The sequence below is a fragment of the Pteropus alecto genome, unplaced genomic scaffold (genome assembly GCF_000325575.1).
Source record: "Pteropus alecto unplaced genomic scaffold, ASM32557v1 scaffold125, whole genome shotgun sequence".
In the NCBI taxonomy this organism is placed as follows: Eukaryota; Metazoa; Chordata; class Mammalia; order Chiroptera; family Pteropodidae; genus Pteropus; species Pteropus alecto.
The window spans coordinates 1443805-1466356 of NW_006436888.1; the positions used below are offsets into that span (position 1 = coordinate 1443805).

Sequence of the window (22552 nt, forward strand, 5' to 3'; positions counted from 1 at the left end):
GAGGGCGCATGCTCGGGAGAGCCCTCCCCCTGGAGGTCGGGAAGCCCCCCCTTCGGCTGAGAAGTGTTTTAGGCTTTGTTCACCGCTTGGGGTCCGAAGGCACGAGTGCAGGGTGATGGCTCAGTGCATCCCCCCAGGGCAAGAAGCATCTTCTGTGGTCTGAGTGGGTTTGAATTTGCTCATTAGAGTTGGGCCTTCAAATCTTAATTTAAGATCGTGACCATCTCAACTTACGTGTCTGCAAAAACCTTGCAGTCAGAGATCTCAATCTGGGGTCTGCGAGCCTCAAAACCGACAAGTTTAGTAGTGTGGGCCGAGTGCTTGGTAGACACTCAGAGCTTTCACCAGATGCTCAGATAACCCCCCAAAAGTAAGAGCTTCCACTTAGGGTCTAGAGTCAGACATCTAGAGAAGGCCTTTGCTCTCCCCAGACGGTGTATAAGGGTTAACAGCACCAGAGTGCTCTTCAGAGGAGCAGTGGCAGTGTTTAACTGGTTGAAAATAATGCATTTCTACATCTACTTTATAGATGAGGAAACTGGGGCACAGAGTTTAAGGACCCAGTCCCAGCCCACTTGGGGCCGGATTTCCACACTGCCTAGGTGTTTTCTGATGTCATCCTTATGCCTCTGCACATTGCTGGTGTGAAAGGGCTTGATAACTGCCCCCCCATACACCCCCGCAGTGAAACGTGAAACGGTCAACATGTTAGATAGTGGAGGATCATGAAGTGAAAGGCAACGTCACTGAAATGTCTTATCTAGGTTTGGGGGCCAGGCCAGTGCCAGTGAAAATGGCCACAGCCTTGAGAAACTGAAGCACAGGAGCTGTTCCTTTGACCAGTCCAGTTCCTCTGTGGGACATTTGCTCTCCTGTCACTGTGCTACACAGACGAAAAGAAAGGGCAGGTGGGCTCTGCCTCTGCTGTGTTCATTCTCCACTCAGTTGACAGCCAGCCCATTAGAGCAGTGAGTTTTGTCAGGAAGTGCTGGGATTCACCCAAGATGGTAGTCACAGAGTGTGCAAAGGGACACCAGGCTTCCCACCAGCTTGGTACAGCTGCTCGTCTGATGGGAATGGCCCTGTTCTTAGTCTTAACTGGGAGATCAGGCAGGCGTCAGTTTATTGTTTTACATCTCACATGTTTTAAAGTTCCCAAGAGAAATGTGTATATGTACATATTCATATCTCTACATCCTTTCTCCCACCTCCTTAAAAAACAAAGCTGTTTCCTTTGCACTGGTCAGCCCACCATTCTAGGCTCAGGAGACAGGGTTCGAAAATGATGCTCTTTTATGCCTCGTGGGAAGCGCACGTCTCAAGTTGTAGGCTTTTATTAGCACTCGTTGAGTTTGGTCCAGGGTCAAGGCCAGGCCCATGCTGCCCTTTTGCCTTCCCACAGGTCTTGGTCGGCACTGTCCCAGTCCCAGTCCTGCGTGGGTCTCCTGTCCAGTATCCTTGGCCCCAGGATCCTGGGCTCCAAGGGAAACACAAGATCTCTGCCTGTTAAGCGTCCTGGGAATCCAGGCTGCTGCCACCAGCCGACAGCAGTCCTTTGCCTGTGTCAAAGAGGCTGTTACTTGAGCGTTTTGCAAGCCTCGCCACTGTTCTGAGCTTCTTGTATGAAAGCAGTGGCCAGGAGTTTGTCTGAAACCGTGTTGCCTTCAGTTAACTTAAAACTGCAGACGTTGGGCTTGTGAAAGAGGAACCTCAGAGACTTGTATGGTTAAGGGGCAAAGCCGCCTCAAGTAAAAGATGTTTTATAACTCTTCTTCTACACCATTCTTAAAAACGTGCTTATGATTTCAGTCTTGGAAAATGCTCTCTCCAAGGACCTCAAGTTCATATATAGTTCTGTCAGATGAGCATGTTGTGATGGTCTAGGGTTGATGCAGCCTGAATTCCCTGTAACTTCGTAACCCTGTAGGTAAAGCAAGCAGCCTGGGCATAATCCTAGAGAACACACTGACTGTCACAAGCTGTCCAGGTCTTTATAGTTTTTCCAGTGATGTGTTGCTGAAGTTTTGTAGACCCATAGACAAATCTGTCCCATCCGAAGGGACCAAGTAAATACAACTGGAAACCAAGCTTGAAGTCTGAGTTGAAAGCTCATTAGGGAATTTTTGTTTGCTGGCGTTCTTCTGAACGGTCTTCCCTCCGCCAAGAGCAGCAGTCTTCCTAATGGATGTGTGTTAAAGGTTGACTCTCGGCCTCATAAACATGCTCCTTGCACTTAGGCAATAATTCAAAACTTGCTTTGGACCAGAAATCCCATTTTGTTGATTGAAGAAGCTCAGTGCATCTTTCTGCCGGGGCGGTTCATCTCAGCTTACGTGACCGGGTTGTCAGGAAGGAGCAAGGTGAAGTGAAATCCATTCATTCTGTTGGGGAGACTTTTTCCAGCGTCTCTGGCTTTAGACAGGCAGTATTGCAGACACTGAGCTCATCTAAAAAACAATCTCTTGGGCCATCACTGTGGGCTGGATTCTACCTGGGAGAGTCTCACAGCCCCCACAGCCATCACTGGAGAGCCTCTGCATGGAGCCTCCAGGCATCTGTGGTCTCTCCCACGTTGGGGCCTGGTCGGCTATCTGACAGGGACATGTCTGTGACTTAAGTAGTTTCACTCCTTATTTTAATTTTTTTATTTCATTGACAATAGAGGGAAGAATTAAATTATAGAAAAATAAAGGTCAAGAACCCACAGCATACATTTGTATAGTTAACAGCACTAAAAGAATCAACTACCTCCATCTGACGTATGAGGAACTAAGGCCCGTGACGTTAAAAAACCTGAATAAGATAACACTTAATGCCCTTCGGTGAGACTCAGTCTGCTGTCACGGCAGCAGACTCAATTTACCAAGGTTCTTTACACCTTGTGTCAGAAAGGTTGGATTTTTGTGTAAATGCTTAGCTGGCTTGATGGGCCGGTGTCCACAAGCCTTTGACCGTTCATGCAGATGCTGGCATCTCCAGGTCACAGAAGAGACCCCTCCCCTACGCAACAACTCACGGCAGAGTCTGGTGGAGCTGCAGGTCCTGCAGTGGCCAGTCAGGCTGGTGAACTGCTGCTGTGGTGACTGCACCTCTGTGTTGAGTGCTTAACAGTGACTGCGACACATGGTTCCCTGGAGCCTTCTGTCCACCGGGCAGAGCCGAGACTGCCAGGCCTGAAGTGGTGTCATTCCAGAGCACCACTCCCCGGCACCCCCCCCTTATTTTGCCATTCTCTGGCCTGGCAGCTCATCCCACGGTGTCTTAGTTCTTTCCTATGTCTGCTGCTCCTTCCACAGGGAACTTGACAGAACCCACTGGCCGCCATTCATTTGTCTTCGGCAGTAGACCTGTAGAATGTTCTAGCGAGGCCTGCCAGTTAAACAAAGAAGGGGAGATAACCAGGGGAAACTCGGCTTCCATTCAAGTAATCTGAGTCTGGGTGCCGCAGGGGTGGACTACCCTCCAATTAAGGTCGTTCTCTAAATAATTTAAGTGCAGCCAAGTCATTCTCCATTCCTGGCTGTTCATTTCCGCTTCACACACTGACTGCCGGAGGTGTCCTGTAGACCAGCGGTCTCCAACCTTTTTGGTATCAGGGACTGGTGCTCCTACGAGAAATCCGATGCCTGATGATCTGAGGTGGAGCTGAGGGGGTGATGCTAGTGCTAGGGAGTGGCTTCCCTCAATCACCACTCACTTCCTGCTGTGCAGCCCAGTTCCTAACATGCCACAGACTAGTATTGGTCCACGGCACAGGGTTTGGGGACCTCTGCTATAGACAGACCATCTTCCTCCAGCCATGTAAATGTGATCAAGCAGCAGCCAGCGTGACAGCATCTGTACTGTGGGGTGCCCATGATGTCAGATTTGGGTCACACAGAGGTCCCTAAGAGGAAGTTGATTCATTCATAGTGAAGATGTGTTCATCTTACAAATGATGCACGATGTTGCCAAGTGTCCCGCCGGGGCAGTCACTGCGTAGAGGTTAGAATGACTGGACCCAAAGCCGTTTGGCATTTTTTCCTTTGAGCCTTCCAAGAACAATTCTGTAAACAGAAAGAAACTTCTTTCCTTCTACTGTCCTGGGAGGAGGATGCAGAGGACGAGAGCAGAAGGGAGCTTACTGCCTCCCTTGCCAGTGTGACTGGATAGTTCAGAGGTGAATCTTTGACAATCTATTTTAAAAGTATATTTGGGCATTTCAGAAATGAAGCAAAGTGCCAAGGTATTACAGTGAGTGCCACCCAGAATTGGACAGTGACCTCGAAAATGGCTTATATTCCATTGACAGCCTGAGAGTGTGTGGCTGTAATGACTGTGTTGTGAGGAGGAGGACTGAATCGGTTGCCTGGGAACCACAGCCCCACCGCCCCCCACCGTGTGGCCCAGCCCCAGGTGGTCCCTTGTTCCAGTCACCACTGTTCCCCATCTCATGGGCCAGCAATGAAGATGAGCCCATCCAAGGCCACTGGGGTCAGATCTGCCCTGCCTATGCTGTCCAGTGTCTTCATCCAGTGGAGAAGTTGATCATGGTGCTGGGATGTCTGCCCCACAGAGGCTCTTGGCACAGTGGGTGGCACCTGGAGGAACAGTGGGAAAGTACTGGAGTAATTACTGGGCAGAGGCGACAGGCTCCTAAAGGCTGAAGTCTCTGGAGCGCCACGCTTGTGGGAAAACGTAGACTTGACCCCAAAGGACATCCGGGTGATATGACAGGCCTCTTGAAAATACCTGTGGATGGGAGGAATGTCATTTGGCTTGTTTATGTATGTATGTTTTGCAAAACATGTTTTAAAGAGAAAGGATAAAAATAAGCCTGAGCATAACAAGTGAGTGGCTGGGGCAGGGCTGGGATTAGCACACTGAAGTGGTGAGTACCTCGGGCCTTTGCCCACTGGCTAACAGTGAATTATTTTTGTTTCCCGCTGTTGTTGGACAGACTTAGAAAGCTGGACAGAGCATTTCAAGCTAATTCTTCTTTTTCTCTCTTTCTCTCTGTAGAAACTTGAAGGGTCTAAGTGCAAAGGGCAGCTTTTGATTTTTGGGGCAACCAACTGGGACTTGATTGGTCGAAAAGAAGTGCCTAAACAACAAGGTATGAGAAACAGTTTCTAAAAATATAAAAGCTACTATTTATTGAGTGCTTCCTATATGTTGGGTATCCTATGTAATTCTGGTGACCATCCACCAGGTAGGTATTCTTGTCATTTACAAGAATGTTTAGAGAGGCCAGGTAACTTGCCCAAAGTCACACAGCCTCTCTAATGATGGAACCGGATTTGAACCCTGGTCTTTTGTGAGTCTCTCACTTCACAATTCTGCTTTGAAAAAACCAATTCCATTAAGATCGGAACAATTGAAATAGTAGCCTCAGTCGACGCCTTTTCTCCATCTTCCTTTCTCATGTCACTTATCTTCATTAAAACGAAGAGGCTGGTCCTGTGGGATGTCAGAATGTCCTAGACATTTGTCACACGTCACATGTCAAACTGTTAGACATTTCAGAAGAGTCCACATTCTTTTGCAAGCTGCCAAATTGTTGCAGGAGCTGGTTTGACAGCGCAAGTAACAGTCTGGAGAGTGGGGGTAGCAGAGAAGTTCTAAGAAGTAACTTCAGTCCCCAAATGCTTTTAGAAAATTGATGTCGTTCCTCTAGAGAATACCGCCCATCCCGGAGAAGGGAGGCTGGCACAGCGCCACACTTTATGGTTTCTTGATTTCATTTGGAAAGATTCCCAAAGAGCTTTCCAGCATTGCCCTGTGAGCAAATATTTGCGCCCTGACACTCCCGGGGGCCTCGAGAAGGCCAGTGGAGATCATCCTTTTCCATAAAAACGGCAGGAGTTTGCAGCAGCGCCCGCTTGGGGTCCAGCTGAGTTAGAATTGGGTCCGAGCCATTTCCTCCCACTGTGGAAAAAGGGCCCAGACTTAGGGCCCGAGTCTGCCTGGCAGCTGCCGTCTCCAGGAAACCCCTCCTGGCATGTGATGACCTAAGTCTGCCAGCCCTGTGGCATCTCCTCTCAAAGCTGCTCTTCACATGAGTGGCCCACTCCCGGTCACAGACACCCGGCCTCAGAAAGGGGAAGTAAATTCTAGTGGAAAGTGGCAGCAGAGGCTGAGTTGACTCCCGTGGGTGTAGGGTGAGGCTCAGAAGGTAGCGAAGCCTCCTTGTGAGTTAAAGATGGCTCCCATGCTGCAGTCGAAGAAATTCTGCCCTTATCGGGCCCATTTTTAGAGTGCCTTTTGGTCTTCTCTCATTCCTACCTTTGCTTCCCTGATTTTTCTCCCTCTGAATGAAATTTTACGTGTGCATGTATATATATGTAATACACATACACACGTATGTATGTACACACGCACATACTTTTTTTTTTTTTAACATTAATGGTATTTTTAAATACCTCTCGGCCCTTCGTGACCTAGCCAGTAGACGTTAAGGGAAGGGAGGCAGGATTTGTTTTTCCGCTTGTGCCAAACGTGAGGGGAAGGACGACTTCCCCTCCCACCCTAATCTCCCCCAATTTCTGGCCATCTTTGAAGCGTACCTTCTCTCAGCGAGGGCTGGGAGAGCCCTTGCGTGCACATCGCCATGGATCTTATAAAACTGGCAGCATGACAGGACGCCTTGCTTGTTTGCAGGATACCACAGGGGTTCACGCTCCCTCTCTGATTAGACCAGGCCGCGGGAGTTCACGACTGCAGCCTGGCCGAGGGGCCAGGGGCTGTTGCCGGCCTTTTGATTTGACTTGGATCACTCTGCCAGGGTTCCTCAGGAGGCCAGGAAAAAGCCTGCCTCTGCCGGGCTGAGGACATCATGGGCACTGGTGTTCAGAAGCTTCTAGAAGGAAGATGCTTCGGCAAATCAGCATCCCCCTACCCATGAGACGGGTCCACTTAGCCAAGCTGGGTCAACCATAGGATCTGTACCTCCACGGTGTCCATGTTCTTCACACAGATAACACACGTCACTCATGCTAGCATTCGTTTGGATTTTGTGATAACAAGCAGGCCTTGGGTTTTTCTTAAAGAAGTTAATGAAACCTATGAAGGCTGTCATTTTTGGTTTCCCTATTCCCAAGAAGTTGTTGGTTTTTCTGTCCACCTTCTGGTAGTAGACAGGTGTCCTCGGGTGGAGAAGCTCAGGGCTGTTGCTATGTGTAACATCGACTTGTAGTCCTGAATCCGGGCTGCCCTCCTTTGCCTGACGGGCCCCTTGTCACTAAGTGAGAGGACAAGGTTGGCGTCCTTTGTTGATGGGGCATGGGCATGGGCAGGGTGGGGGTGACCCTGAACAGTTTTACAGATTCTTCTCCATGGAGCCAGGAAATTGATGGAGAAGTCAGCCTTTCAATCAGTTCCCACATCTGAACCAACCTGACACAATTGAGTTGGCAGTGGCTAGCATTTCATAGCAGTCACCAGAAGCCTAGAAACACGCTCATATTTCTGTCCTCGAGAGCCCCAAGTTGAAAATATTAAGCAAAAAATTGGCCATGCCCCATCCACTAATAGGACAAAGTGGGGATTTTAGAGAAGGCAGCTCTTTCTTCCTCCCGTGCTCCTAGTGATGTTACTGAGTGCTCACCATGCGCCAGGCATGGGTGAGGCCCCGGATGGCCAGTGCGGAGGCATGCGAATTCAGTAGGGCACGTGCTGTGACAGATTTGTGGGGTGCCGGGGTATGGCGAGCAAAGAGTTAAAAGGGGGACATGACAGGGAGGGCTTCCTGGAGGAGGAGTGCTTGGCCTGAGGTTTTAAGAACAAGCAGGTCAGGGAGGGGCATTCTGGGGCAGTGAATACATGGGCAAAGGCAAGGGATCATGACCTGACCAACACGGGGGGACCCCTGAGAAAAGAGCAAACCAAATGGTGGGAGATTGGTTGGGGAAGGGGCAGAGGTGTCACGTGGGGCCCTCATGCCAAGGCCCCGAAGAACTGCAGGGCAGGCAGTGTCTAGTGGATGGGGGCACACGGAGCCCGCACCAAGGGAGCCTGGCAGCGGGGGAGAGGGCGAGGGAGACTCGGGTCCGCTGCCGGCTTTTCTGGGTCGGACCCCAACCCCGACAGGGCTGCAGGAGGGGAGGCACCCAGCCTCTTAGCCACCTGGAGGTGGGCATGCTCAGTAGCCGTTGAGCGTGGGTCCGAGGTCCACATGGGTTGGGGCCAGAGAAGGAGGTGGAACGTCAGTGCCTGTGTGGCCACTGCCTGGGTGTGCACCAGCTGGGGGTGGTCCGCTGGGGATGCTCCATCATGTTGAGGGTGCAACATAGCACAGTGGATCCTTTGGTCTAGTGACTTCTTTAGAGTGCTCTTCACCCACCCATCACTGCGGCCATCTGATTTGCATATTTCTCTTTGCAGCTGCCTACCGCAATCTTGGTCAGAATTTGTGGGGGCCCCACAGATATGGGTGCCTGTCGGGGGTCCGCGTGCGGACGGTGGTTTCGGGGTCGTGTGCAGCCCACAGCCTTCTCATCACCACTGAAGGGAAGCTGTGGAGCTGGGGTAAGTACCGAGCTTGGGCTGAGAGCTCAGGCTGAGTTCTGGGGTGACCCACGGAGCCATTCCCCCATGGGGCTGACTTCTTTCTCATGTGCCTTCCCTCTAAGGCAGGGCTCCCTTATTCGCAGCCCACATTTCCTCTCCCCGATTCCCACTAGTCTTATCTGTACCCTACAGATACATCACCTTCCTCCACTTTTCTGCCATTTTTTGTCTCTGCATAGCCCCCTAATTCTTTGCATCCTCCTCTTTAAGCGACTTTTCCCCGCACATTCTGCTAGAATCTGTTTTTTCCTGATATCACGGTGCCTAGAACTAAATTCCCTGTTTTAGGCCCGCCGTCTTGTTCCGCAGCGCAGTGCGACGTGAGCCCTCTGTTCTCGCCACTTTAAATGCCCCTGGCTTTTATGGAGGCCACATCGTGACATCAGCCCCTGGGTCTCCGCAGTCCCGTTCCTCCGTTTGTGGGATCACACAGGTCTGCAGGTTCCGTAGCTCGTTGTCTGTTCTGTTTGTTTCTTCATATTGTTCCCCAGTTTACTTTTTCCGAATTTGCATTCCCTGCTGCTGGATGTCCTCACTTGGGTACTTGGCAGGTCGCTGTCCTTACCCTTCAGCTCCCTTCCATTTCAGTGTCCCCTGCAGAGGGCTTCTGTGCGTTGCTGCCCGTTTCCCTTCCAGATCATTAATCCAGGTATCAGCTAAGGCTCAGTTTAGCCCCATACCCTCCTGGGAGCCATCGGCCGCTTCTTACAGCTGGATGTGTTGGCATTTGTCCCTGCCCTTTGTTTCTGGTCCTTTGGCTAGCTTTTAGCCCATATGACTGCATTTTTATTTCGGTCTGTTTGAACCATTTTTTTTTTTGCAATTTCATGAGCTGCTGTACCAAAGTCCAAATATATTAACATCTGTTGTCTTCCCTGCACTCTGCTAATTTTGTAATTCAGTTGAAAAAAAAAAAAGCTAACAAGTGTGTCTGGCCCAAATTTATACTTCATAGTCTCTTGATGACATGCTGACATTGCCTCGATTTTCATTTTCTCCTGATTGGCACAGAGCTGTGTCCCTCCCCGCCGGCACCCCTCCCACTGAGCGTTCCAGCGCCGAACACAGCAGCCTCTGTCAGAGTGCCGAACTGGAAATGCCTTATTTCCAGTCTCTACTGAATCTCACTTCCGTGGTGCTTCTAAAAATGTCCCCTGCGCTGACCCTGTGGGCAGGGGATGGTTCTAAAGGCTGTCCTTCTGACATGGCCCCGGGGCAGAGACACGGCCCCGTGAGCAGACTCGGTGCTGCAGGGGTGGCCGGCCAGTGGGAATGTCACGGGTCCACTGTGAGTAGTCACTCTGAAAGCTCAGGGGCCTTGTCCAGAGTCCGGAAGCATTAGCGCTACAGCACATCACTCACGAGAGTCTGTACCTGCCAGCCGCTCAGGTGCCGAAAAACCGCACCCAGCACTTGTTCTGTGTTTAAAGTGACTTTCGCAGTGAACTTGGGTAGCTTGCGTCTGCCTCTACTGCTAGAGGACTGAAATCAAAGTACACGTCCAGGTGTGGTTTTCCTCGGGCAGCCAGAGGCCGTTCGCTTCTCAGGCCGTCTCCAGGACGACGGGTGCTCGTCTTTGTGGCTCTGCTCGCCAGGTTTCCCATGATCTAATGATCAAAGTTGTGTTGTTGGAGAAGGGTACAGCGACTCTCTCCCTGAATCGCTCTGACTTTCTGGCCTTGTAAAATTTTCCCAAAATGCTCGGTAGCGAGTATGGTTTTTTTCTCAGCTAGAGGGACTTGCAAGCGGCCCGTTGACTTATTTTGCTTTGGAACTATTGTAGCCTGTGTTGAAACTAGGGAAGGCTTCGGGGCATCCAGGCTCCTTCTGGCCCCGCAACTCGCCATGCCCGCTCTGGAGCTGAGGGGCTTTGCCAGAGGGCCTCTGTGTTGCAGGGGACTCGGCGGCCGGGGTCACCACCTCAGGCCTCACTGCCACCTGACCCCACAGCCAGTGCAGCTCCAGAGGGAGGGCTTGTGTTTGGAGCATGTCTGGCGTTTGTCTGTCCCTCGGGTTGCTAAGGGCTCTGTGAAGGGTGGTCCGTTGGAGGTGGGCTTGGCACTGTTTAGTGAGCATTGTTTATAGGGCAGTAAAAGGAAGAGGAATGACAGGCAAAAACCAAATGGTCCACAGCAGGTGCCCAGAGCACTGAGGTAATTAAATTCTTGTGAGGCAGGTGTTGAAACGGTTGCTGTCTTAAAATACATCTCGTAGTGAAGGGAATGAGAGAATCGTGGTCTGGCAGGTACCGCGAGAAGTGAGAACTGAGTTTCCATGAGCCCTTCTGCTTGTGTCTGCCATCCAGGCCGAACGGAGCGTTTTGGCCACTCCCCTTGGTCGTAGAGAGCTGCAGGACGTCCCTACGGCGGGTCCCAGCCGGTGACCCAGAAAAGAGGGTCAGAGAAGTTGACGTAGGCGGCTGGAGGCTGGCTGCCGGTGGAGACGGACATCTCTGGGGACAGTGCCGTGTATCTTATCCTGGTCACCCGACCCAGTGAGGCAGGCCTCAGGAAGCCAGCCATTGCCTGAAAAGCCAGAGCTTTCACCTTGTTCTCTTGTTTTAGAGGGTACCTTCTAGGAGACCCAGATTTGTCTGCATTTGAAAGGGATCCCACTTGCTCCGTGAGGCTGCCCTGGCCGCCCTCTCTGCCTCCCACTTTATCTTGCTCTTGGTCTGCAGGTCGAAATGAGAAGGGACAGCTGGGACATGGCGACACCAAGAGAGTTGAAGCCCCCAGGCTCATCGAGGGTCTCAGCCACGAAGTGATCGTGTCAGCAGCCTGTGGGCGGAACCACACCCTGGCCTTGACAGGTGAGGAATGGCTGGTTTCTTAACGTGACAAGAGGCCAATTGGTCCACTTTGGGTGGTGGGTTAGTCTTGGCCCTGTGACTCCGTTACAATCAGAAAGATGCCCCAGTGAGCCTGGGTGGGTGCTTCTGGAAGGCCTTGAGAGCCTCATAGGCCGGGGAGGCTGTGAGGAGGGGAGGGCAGGGCAGGGCAGGGCAGGGCGTTGGGCCTCTCTGCTGGGAAGTGGTTTTGCTCCGAGCCATGAGGCATCCGCTCCAGCACCTTTTGGAATACTGCCTTATTTACATTCTTTTTGGCAAAGGAGCTGTTTGTATCATTTTGGAGCCTTTGGTTCCAAATCTGGTTCAAAACCCTCGGTATTATTTTTCCTTTTGTGATATCATTCTTTCCTTCCAGAAACAGGCTCCGTGTTCGCATTTGGAGAGAACAAGATGGGGCAGCTGGGCCTCGGCAACCAGACAGACGCGGTCCCAAGTCCTGCACAGGTACCACGCTCCCTGCTCGGCCTTGACAGCCTTTTGTTTCTCTTTGCGTTTGTGCTCGGTATCCTAGGTTGAGATTGTACGTCTCTCTTGATCCCTTGTAAAAATGGAGTCTAGCTGGTTTGGGTGGAATTCATATGCTATAGTCTTTAAAACAGGTTTCACAGTTGAAAAATATCCTGAAAGCAGTTTTACTTTCTGAATTAAATAATTTGTCACAGAGGCCTTGTTTTAAGCCAGTTCTATCCCAAAGAAAGTGAGGAATGTTATATGGATGTGATTTGTCATTATCTGCAAATACTTTGAGATTCGACCTTGTATGAAGGTAAAAGTCGCCTGCCAGGTACTTAGAACACAAATAGGAGCTTGGTGGTTTCTTCGTCCTAAAAAACCTACAATAAGTTTGAGGGTGGGATTTATACCTAAAAAATGAACTAATATAAGGTAGTAAAATGCTAATAAGTGTGTGTGATGAGTGGTTTCATGATGGAGGGAATCAGATTTCTTGATCTTAAAAGAGATTGGCCAAGCCGATCTGTGGTTTGAGGATTTTTGAAGTATTCTCGTTTTGTCAGCCATTTGTCCTACAGTGGAATGTCAGGTTTCTAGAGAAGCAGGGACCAGTGGACAGGGTCTGGGATTCCCTCCCCATCTCCAGTTCCATCGCTGATTTCCACGGTGCTGCTACTTCGTACCCTCTGCTGCTTGTCGGGGCCTTTCCCAGGCTGAGCAGTGTGCAATAAATAGCACATTTTCTAATTGCTCAGATTTGTTTCCAGATCCCATGTTAAGTTATTCAGGGCCTTTGCTGTCTTCTAATTTACCGATTTTGAAACGTTTTATTTTTTGTTCACATCTACAGTTAACACCATTGGTCAAGTATCTCTATAGACATAATGGAGAACGTATGACAGTTCATTTTATTGGTCCACAGTAACACTTATAAAAACTTTTATAAGTTGAGGCTGAACCTAGTAACTAAACCGAGATTTGAGGGTTGTTAGTTTGTTTTCTTTAACCCTCCTGCCCACACCGGTCAGCATAATTCAGCGCTCACTGGGCACCAGGACTTGCGAGGCACAGTGTCAGGCATCGTGATTTAGGTTTACAAAGACCTGGGATACAGTTTACCTGTCTTTGATCCTGACTCTACTGGGAAGTTATGGGGGTCAACGGAGTGTTTCTTTATATTCTAAGCTTTTGCCTTCAGAATTATTGAGTCCATTAAATTTCTTTTGTAGCCTAGTAATTGTTTCAACACAAACCTACAGAGAGGTAGAGACGTTTTAATCATTGTTTTTAAAAAAAAAATGTCTGAAAGTCTCCTGTCTTGTCTTTTCAGATAATGTACAATGGCCAGCCAATTACCAAAGTGGCCTGTGGGGCTGAATTCAGTATGATAATGGACTGCAAAGGAAACCTCTATTCCTTTGGGTGCCCTGAATATGGTCAGCTGGGTATGGAAGTATATTTTTTAAAAGCTCTGTAATCTAACTGTATATTTAGAACCAGAAGTCAGTACTGGGCTGACATGTGTTAGAAGTGTGAGTAATTGATCGCAGATAATAGCCTTGGGCCATTAAGTAGGTCTTACGTTTGGTGGAACAGCATGTCACAACTCACAGGGTCGTGGATTTGCCTTAAAGAAAAAGTCGGGGCTCCAGTCTGACAAAAGATTCTTTTCTGCTTTGGGAGTTTGTTCATACATAAAAGGATTCGAAGTGGAAAAAAGAAATCAAACCACCTTCATTTAATCTCATATTTAAAGATTCACCTTTATCAAAAGTGAGGAAATTACACGAGATTAAGTTTGTTCTAGAAACCCTGGTCTGGCAGTTGTTTTCAGTACATACGTGAGGAGAACCACATGTAAAAAACAAAAACAAAAAACGCCACATTTAAAAGTGACTGGGATCCCTTCCCGTTTTCATCCCTAAACAGAATGTGCTCATCCAAAAACGTACCTCACTGAATAGAAAAGAAAAACTCAGAAAGTTATTCTCCGTAAGTGGAAAATGTCTCTCGATCTTGCATTTGTGCAAGGTCTCCATTTTCTTTTCGCATCTGACACCAAAGTGTTTTTCCCCTTCCTGGCGCCTTCCCGCCCGCCACCCCATCCCCTTCCGAGTAGGAGGTGAGGTGTGGGCGCCCTCTGCTGGCTCCTCGCTGCATGCCACTCCGGATCCGTGGCTGCCCCCGGATCTGGGTTGCCGGGGCTCCGCGTCATTGGAAGCCGGCAGATGGAAGACGATATAAATAGAACGAGGAGCATCTCGCTGGCCTTAGACTTTAGGGAACAGTGACTTTGTGAAACTAAATATACCTCAAGTCAGAAGTGAATAAGAAAGAACAGCTCCTTACGCACATTCAGTGCTGGTTGCCAAGGAGTTGCCAGAGACTGTTGGAGAAACGGTTTCCATAGTCACAGGCCCTCATGCTGTCCGCGGCCCCGTGCAAAACATGGGAAGTGCGTTTCTGGTCTACTTCCGGAAACGCGTGGCTCCCCTGCTGCCTGTGGCTGCCCCAGATCTACAAACAAGCACCTCGTCCTAGCAAGTTGAAAATCAGATGACCTTGGTAACAATAACGGCTGACACCCAGCAGTTACTGTATACCAGTCACCATTTAAGTACTTTGCATGGAGTCTTACTGCTTAGTTTATACTCATTGAAGGTATTGAGACATTGGCTTTTGATTTATATCGGTAGAATCCATTATTATTCACTCGCCAGCTTACTTTCAAACCTGTTTTCAATCTCTGCCCAAATCCAGAGATCCCTTTCAGAACTGGAACATGCATGTGACCTTGGAGAAATGAATCGCCAGCACACACACTCACCCCTACTCTTCCTCACGCTGCATTTACTGGGTCAGGCAAGGCAAGGAGAGAATGTGCCACTGAACTCTCGTGTTCTCCCAACCGTAATGATATATTTAGGTTACTGGTAATGCATAAAAACACAAGTCTGAGGTCGTATGTTGCACTTTTGTCCATTGTTGGCCCATCCAGGGCTCTTCATAGAGGCCCCCAAATAGGGTGCAGACCATTCCTTTGGACTAGTAGCTTTCAGCTTCGTTGCCTGCAGCCCACAGTAAGAAGTACATTCTACAATGCAACCCAATCTGAACGTAGAACTGCAAAGAATTCTCACAAAATAACGTTCTTATAAGCAGCATCCTTTGGCGTTTTTTATTCTATTCATTTTTTAAAAACAACTGGTTTCAACCCACAAATTCAATTTCATGATCCACTAATCGGGTTGTGCCTCAGATGGGAGAACACTGCCTTGGTTGACAAAGGGGCCTGTTGAGGCCTGGCCACCCAGGTCGGGGCAGGTGCTTGGCCTGTCGCCGTAATGAGTGGTGCTCCGCCACGGCTGCTGTTGACCGCTGGCTCTGGTCGCTGCAGGACACAACTCAGACGGGAAGTTCATCGCCCGGGCACAGCGGATAGAGTACGACTGCGAGCTGGTGCCCCGGCGAGTGGCCATCTTCATCGAGAAGACGAAAGACGGACAGATCTTGCCAGTCCCAAACGTGGTCGTGCGCGACGTGGCCTGCGGCGCTAACCACACGGTGAGCTCGAGTGTTTTTCTTGCTGCATGTGCAGGGTGTGGATGTGTCAACAGCTGTCTTCATGTCTTGCACAGACGTTTTGGGTTGGGATCATATAGTAAGCAGTTTTCCACTTTTTTATGGCTTTTGTCTAATGGAACAACATGGGTGTCCTAGCTGGATAGATAACATCCTGGACTAGAGGTGTCGAATGGTTTTTAATCGTCAACGTGCATGCATCTCTCTGCATCTTAGTTGTCTCCTCGCAGTCATTTCGCTGAGACCGCCTGTGAGTCAAACGTGATTCTCTTCTCTGTTGAAAGAGCATGGTCCTGGGAGTCCAGAGACCAGGCTGGTCTCCTGGTGGTGGCTGACTGGCTGAGTGACCTCGGCATGGCTGCTTCCCCTGGGGTCATCTTCTCCGTCGGTTGCACAGTGACTCAGGCTAGCAAGTCTAAAAGCTGATTTTCATTTCTATAGTCTTGTCAGGGGAGGTGAAGTCAGATTTTGTTGAGGGTTCTTAGGTCAAGTTGTAATAGGTTGAACCTTCACGTGATCCAAACAGTAAGCATCAAAGATGCTGAGAAGAAAAGAAGATGGGTTTTAAATTGTTGAAACGTCAGTGCTCTGTGCGTCAGGGACCAGGTGGCGACCACCTGCATGTTCGTGGGGGCGTCTAAAGACAAGGCAGGCAGGCTTTGTCTCGGCTCTCTGCAGTTCAGCCAGTATTATCACAGGAAGTGGAAGCATCGGCTTGCTCTGCAGACAACTCTCGTGCTTCCGATGAGGGGGAGGTACTTGTGACTTTAATAATTAAGAACAGTAAAGAGTGTCCGTGGCAGAGAAAACAACACGTGTCTTCGGGTTGCTGCACCTGCTGCAGTCACCTCGCCCCTTAGGTGGTAGGACAGATCCCTACAGTGTTTCAGCCCCTTGGCCATTAGCTGCTGCACCAGATCCCCTCCTGTTGGCAGGCCTGTCCCCACCCTGTGTTTTCTTTCCCGCAGCTGGTCCTGGACTCCCAGAAGCGCGTCTTCTCCTGGGGCTTCGGCGGCTACGGCCGGCTGGGCCACGCTGAGCAGAAGGACGAGATGGTCCCCCGCCTGGTGAAGCTGTTTGACTTTCCCGGGCGCGGGGCGTCCCAGATCTACGCCGGCTATACCTGCTCCTTCGCCGTCAGTGAAGTGGGTCAGTGGTTTCTCCATCTGGGTCTCAGGAGGAAGGTGTCCAGAACCATGTGTGGTTTTCCCTCCCTGGCAGTGTTCCGGTGGGAGCCACGTAGCCATTGTCAGTGTTCCCAAGACCAAGAGCCTTGATTTCATTGGCTTCTTCCCAGTGTTCTTTCCAACAGAACACCCCTTCGTTGTCACCGGTGCTGAGCATCTTGCATGATGGTCCCTATCCACTTGCCTTTCTCGTTGATGGTACTGAAGATGAGACTTTAGTTCTTGAGATGGCAGCTCACGGAAGGACCATGTTTGTCTTTCTCTAGGTGGTCTGTTTTTCTGGGGGGCCACCAACACGTCCCGTGAATCTACCATGTACCCAAAGGCCGTGCAGGACCTCTGTGGCTGGAGAATCCGGAGCCTGGCTTGTGGGTACGTGACTGTTTCCTGGTGAGCCGGATGGTGAGGTGTCTCTCCCCGCCCAGGGAGTATGGGACACACATGGGAGGTGCCTCTCCCTTGAGGGTTCTGTCCCCTTCAGGGCATCGGACGCACCCAATCCCAGAGAGGGACTTGTCAAGAGGGTTGACAGGTCTTAGAACAGATGACTCTCGTTCCATTGCCTTCATGGAAAGAAAGTCATTTTGAAGGTTTGGTGTGCTTCGCTCATATTATAGGCTCAAAATTATATTTAGTTGGAGCTATGGTGGGATTTGTTACTCAGATGCTGGAATGGAGAAATGATCTCTGAGTCAGTGACTTTTCATTTTACTTTGAGGACACTTGGTAAGCTCTCTGGAGTTTGAGGAGTTAACGGCTAGATTGTGGGGTTAACGGTTGTGGGGTGGGTGGCTTTATAATCTTTTGAAATCGCCAGCCTCGCCTGAGTGGTTATCAAGTTCCACCCCCTTCAGAACGAGCTCCCACTTCACCCTGATTCAGTCGCTCCTTTTCCCAATGTGTGTGTTCACCCAAAAGTGATCCCCCCGCTCCCCAAGAGCCCTGGAACCTGGAGTGATGAGACGGGAAAGTCCGGGCCCTGTGGTTCCTGGGTTTGGGGCTCGGGCTGCCGGACCTGGTGGTGACCGCCTCTGCCTGTTTGCAGGAAGAGCAGCATCATCGTGGCTGCGGACGAGAGCACGATCAGCTGGGGCCCGTCACCCACCTTTGGGGAACTGGTAAGCTGGTGTGGCAGGGGCGGGACCCAGCTCGTGCTCGCTGAAACTGAGCCTGAAAAGCACATAGACCGTAGAAAGTGTCTTTTATCCTTGTTGTGTTAAGATCTATAACATTCCCCAGTCTTTGGGTACGTGAGCTTCTAAGACTATTCTGTGCCCACAAATTCAGTTGACCTCTGAATGACACAAGTTTGAACTGCGTGGGCCCACTTAGACACAGGTTTTTTTCAATTTCCTGCAGATCTATTGACCCACACAGTTCAATCCTGTGTACATGGTTTAATCCCACAGTTGAGAATCTGCGTATGCGGAGGGCCGACTGGTTACACGCAGACAGACTTTCAGCTGCAGGTGGATCAGTGCCCCCGACCCTGCGTCGTTCCCGGGTCCCCTGTAACTGCGCGTCCTTTCTGTCCACATTGTAACATGGAAATCGAGAAGTTCCAGATCTCGTTTCCTCCCCTTGCATTCTGTAAGCCACGGTCGTGGAGCGAGGGTGATGGGAACGGGCACGGTCACTCCTCCATCTCCAGGGGGTGCAGACGCCGTGCCCAGTGGTGAGCATGCTTCGAATCTGCTTTTCCCCCCGGGTCCTCGAAGCGTTTCTAAAAGCTCAGTAAGCAGCCTCTGCTGCTCCACATAGCAGTGTGCCATCAGGCCAGCCCCAGGTCATTTGGGGACATTCTTTTCTCATTTTCCTAAATAAATTTAAGTCTGTGTTCCCTGCTTTTTATCTCAGTCACATGAGTGATTACAGCCGATGGCCCTTGGTTTCTCACGCATACTTGGCCTTCCCCAACCAAATGTCTCTGATTCTCGGGTTCTGGTGCTGGGTGAGTCCTTAACTTTTAATTTCTTCGTCAAGAAGAACAGCTTGGCAGTGGCGCCCGTCCTGACGGTCCGCCCGTTCTGGTTGCGATTTGATCCTCACCTTGGCTCTTGTGTTTCCTGCTGGGAAGGCGGTCTGTCTCCCTTTCCTCCTGTCGCGGGCGGGAGCCGGCGGGGTGCCAAGGCCAGGGAAGGGCGGGCTTGATCCCGCGAGCAGTCTCGAGGACAGCTGGGCCGAACGTATCTTTTCCTGGGTGCTCCGCACCCGCTTCTGGTCCGGCAGCTTCTGAGGGGGATCCACGTGCAGCAGACGCTGAGGGCGGCCCCTTCGGAGGCGGGCCCGTGCAGAACCTTGAGAGACCTGAGGATCGGGCCGTTTTGATGGACTATTCTTAAAGGGTGTTTGGGGGGGCCTATCAGAACTAGATTCTGAATATCAACTTTAAAAAAAAGAAGGGAATCAAGAACTTTTGGGGCCACCTCTCGGGAATGAGAAGATGGTGTGGCCGTTGGGGGAACCACTCACTGTAGGGGAAGGAGTAATGCTTCCGTGCCCGCCCTGTAGGCCCCTCTGAGCTGAGCCGAGGGGTCTGCTGGCCTGGCAGTCGCCCGTTCCCACGCCTTTGCATGTGACTCCGCCAGGCAGCCCTTGACCAGTCCCTTTTATCTCTGGTGTCATTACCATAACAGATGATGGCTATTCGGTCTCCAGACCACAGGGTAGGCGAGTAGATGGCCACCGTTCTTTGTGACCTTGTAACCCTGAAGGGCTGCAGTTGCCATTTCTTCCTGGGCTCATGATGGTGTCACCTCACCAGTGCCACTCCCCAGAAGGTACCCGTCATCACATAAATCCTCATAGGTTATAATTCAGCATCTTGGTCTTGCTCACGTTATGAACTGGTCACTTGTGGGCAGCAGCTTTGGTGGGCGAATACTCTGACCTGGCCTGCCTCAGTGTCTGAGCGGGAGCTCGGTCACGGAGGGCCCCACAGCGTCTGGCTGTGGCTCCAGTTAGCGGGTTGCCTTTGTCCTGTTTCGGATCGTGCCGTAGCGACCTCAGTTCCCTGAGCATCTCCTTGCTTGCCTCTTCAGGGCTATGGGGACCACAAGCCCAAGTCTTCCACCGCAGCTCAGGAGGTGAAGACATTGGACGGCGTTTTCACAGAGCAGGTGAGCGAGGACCTGTGCCAGTGAGAAGCAGAAGGTGCTGGTAGCAGAGAGAAAATGTGATTTGTACCTCACTTTGCCTGTTTGTGGTCTTTGCATGCTGCCTGTGCTAAGAGTCTTCTGATGACCCCCAGCCATGAGCAGGAGCACGCACAGGGGCACGCGGGCCGGGCTCTAGAGCAAGTGGCTCTCCTGCCTGCCTTGTACCTGCGCTCAAGACTACATACACACCCTTGGGGAAGTGGGGCCGGGGATGAGGTGTGAGCTCCGCTATTATGTCCAGTAGGCTGCCACCTGTGTCTGCCAAGATGGGATTGTGGTCCAGAGAGGCACAGGGAATGGGAAGCATGACCCGCATGTCCCCCACCAGCCCCTGCTGACAGTAGCGGCGAAGCCCTGCTCAGTGGCCTCCTTCCGTCTCTCCCCGTGGCAGCCTAGAAGGCTTTGGTCGGCACGGTGTTGGGGACGGGTCACACTGAGACTACTGGCCTTAAGTACAGGGGTTTTATGAACTTTTCAGGAGTCTTCCATTTCTCTCCATGTGGACCCAGTTTGCCAGCCTAGCTGACTCACGTCCTGTTGTCTGCCTTGTGCTTGTCTGCTGTGCACTAAGTAACACGCCTGTGCGCTGAAGTGCCCTCGCACGCCCAACGCTGATTTGTTCCCCCAGGTTGCCATGGGCTACTCACACTCCTTGGTCATCGCGAGAGATGAAAGTGAGACCGAGAAAGAGAAGATCAAGAAACTGCCAGAGTATAACCCCCGCACCCTCTGACTGTCCCGGAGTCCCCACTCCACCTTTCGCGGCAGCTGTCATTTCCATGTGCACTGGGACGGGAAGTCAGAACGAGGAATTTAAACGAGCAAAAGTCGACCGAAGGTGCATTTTTGTTAGACTCCCTGAGGTTCCGTTTTATAAGTGATCCAACGTCAACTACCTTTTCTGTACGCTTTCCAAAGTGTTTTTTCTCTCTAAATGTTTAATTAAAATATTTGCTCATAGTTGACTTAACCATTCCTACAAAAGAGGCAGAAACTTTGAGCAATCTAGGTTTTTTTAAGTTTTCCTTTTTCCCCCACCCCTCTCCTAAATCTACTTCTCAAAACTCCCCTTTACAGTCATAATTAGCATTGTGATCCGGGTGGGTGCTACCTGGGAGAGGAGTCCCCATTTACTCAAAAAAAAAAAGAAAAAACAACGTTCCTTACGGGAACCGGCAGCGTTTAGGTAAAGAGGGTCCCTAGGGGTGGATCTCCAGCCAGAATCACGCCCGCGTGCTTTGGAAGCATTTGGGTCGTTGCTTCCCGCTTTTTCTTGTAGACTGGCTGAGCCCAGCCTTTGGTCTGTCCTCCCCTTGGCTGCTCGTAAGCCCTACTGCCTTTTGGCTGTGACATTATCAGAATCTGCCGTTTCCCCCCTGGTGGGGGCTCTGGGGTCCGCATTTAGCCATTTATATCCATTTTAGCTGTAAAGAAGTCCAGGTAAAAATCAGGTGGTCGTGGACTCGGTGGGGACTTGAGGGATGGGCAGCTGTGGGGACAGTGTATGTGGTTTGAGAACCGGCTCTAAGGCTCCTGCGGAGCCGGGGGCCACCTCGCCAGCACTCGCCATTAGAGATTGGTCAGCCAGCAGCAAGAAGTGCATTCTGGTGTCCTGGCAAGGAAGGACCAGCTCTCATGTACCAGCCTTCATCACCTCCGTGCTTCTCTCCTTCTCTCCCCTCCACCCCGGCTGGATCCTGCTGGAATGACCCAGTGTCTCTGAGACCCGGGTTCCAGTTCTGCTAAGTCTTCTAGTCACATTTGCTTGGCTGTGGTACCAAATAGTTGGGATTATGAAGAAGTCCCTCTCCCCCGCGTGTCAGCACAGATGCTGTGACTGCCACCCAACTCCCTGCCAAGTGCCCTCTGCCCGAGCTCGTCCCCAGCGCCGCACTGCTCTGCATGAGTTACGAGGTGCCTTTCCCGGAACCCTCCCCTCACTTGGACCCAAGAGAGGCGACAGCTTTAGGCTGGGGCTCTTGGTTTTGAGAGGGTCTGGACTGGTTTGGGTGCTTTAAAATAGATTTTGTAGTTCAGTGGTGCTTATGGGGGAGATGGGTTAGAACTTCAGAGTGAGACTTGGGTGGATGAGAAAGTTAAATATTGAGTTGGGTTTTTTTGTTTTGTTTTGTTTTGTTTTTTGCTTTTCTATTGTTACCACTTGTCATTGTCTTGATGTTAAAATGCCAAAAATGATCTAGTTGTTGCTTTTTCCCCTACTCCTCTCCCGTTCCTTCTTACAGTGGCTTCTGCCTTTGCAGGGCATGTAACAGTCTATCCTGGCCAGTCCCAAGGCCTGTGTGAGGAGACCGGCCTGCATCCTTCTAAGGTTTAGTCTGACTTCATGCTCATCTCTGGTGTCCTGTGTTCAATCAGTAGTCCAGGGGAGAAGCTTCTGCTACTTCAGAGCTTCTGCTATACTAACCTGATTTGTCCAAATCACCCCAAAACCACCATCTCTCACTCGAGCTTCCATATGTGCAGCCCATCAGTTTTCCTGGTCCAGTCTTTTTCCTGTAATGGGGTTAGGCATGTATGTATATGCTCCTTGAACCCAAACAGCCTCCCTTGGGTCGTGCAGTCACAAAGAGGGTGCAGGGAGCAGTCGCCTGGGTCCTGGCCTTTGCAGGAGCTGCCCTTGGCGAAGCAGGGCCTCGATCTTCCAACGGACTAATCTGAAACCCACCGCCAGCCTTTTCTAGAACCCCTCGCCAGGGACTGGAGCAGGAAAGGGGGTGTACCTTGGGGTGTACCTTACGAGCGAAGACTGCGCT

At 50.8% G+C, this 22552-nt stretch overlaps 1 protein-coding gene across 1 annotated transcript in view; it reads left to right on the plus strand.

Moving 5' to 3' along the window:
- Positions 1-20957, plus strand: part of RCC2 (regulator of chromosome condensation 2) — a 23180-nt gene extending 2223 nt beyond the window's left edge. Inside the window, exons 3-14 of the mRNA XM_025048523.1 lie at positions 3297-3424; positions 5002-5095; positions 8362-8505; positions 11228-11359; positions 11754-11842; positions 13182-13296; positions 15249-15415; positions 16402-16582; positions 16887-16992; positions 17666-17738; positions 19662-19739; positions 20407-20957. Coding sequence (XP_024904291.1) covers positions 3297-3424; positions 5002-5095; positions 8362-8505; positions 11228-11359; positions 11754-11842; positions 13182-13296; positions 15249-15415; positions 16402-16582; positions 16887-16992; positions 17666-17738; positions 19662-19739; positions 20407-20511 — 1412 coding nt within the window. The 3' untranslated portion in view covers positions 20512-20957. The remainder of the gene's footprint in view (positions 1-3296; positions 3425-5001; positions 5096-8361; positions 8506-11227; positions 11360-11753; positions 11843-13181; positions 13297-15248; positions 15416-16401; positions 16583-16886; positions 16993-17665; positions 17739-19661; positions 19740-20406) is intronic.
- Positions 20958-22552: the final 1595 nt, after the last annotated feature.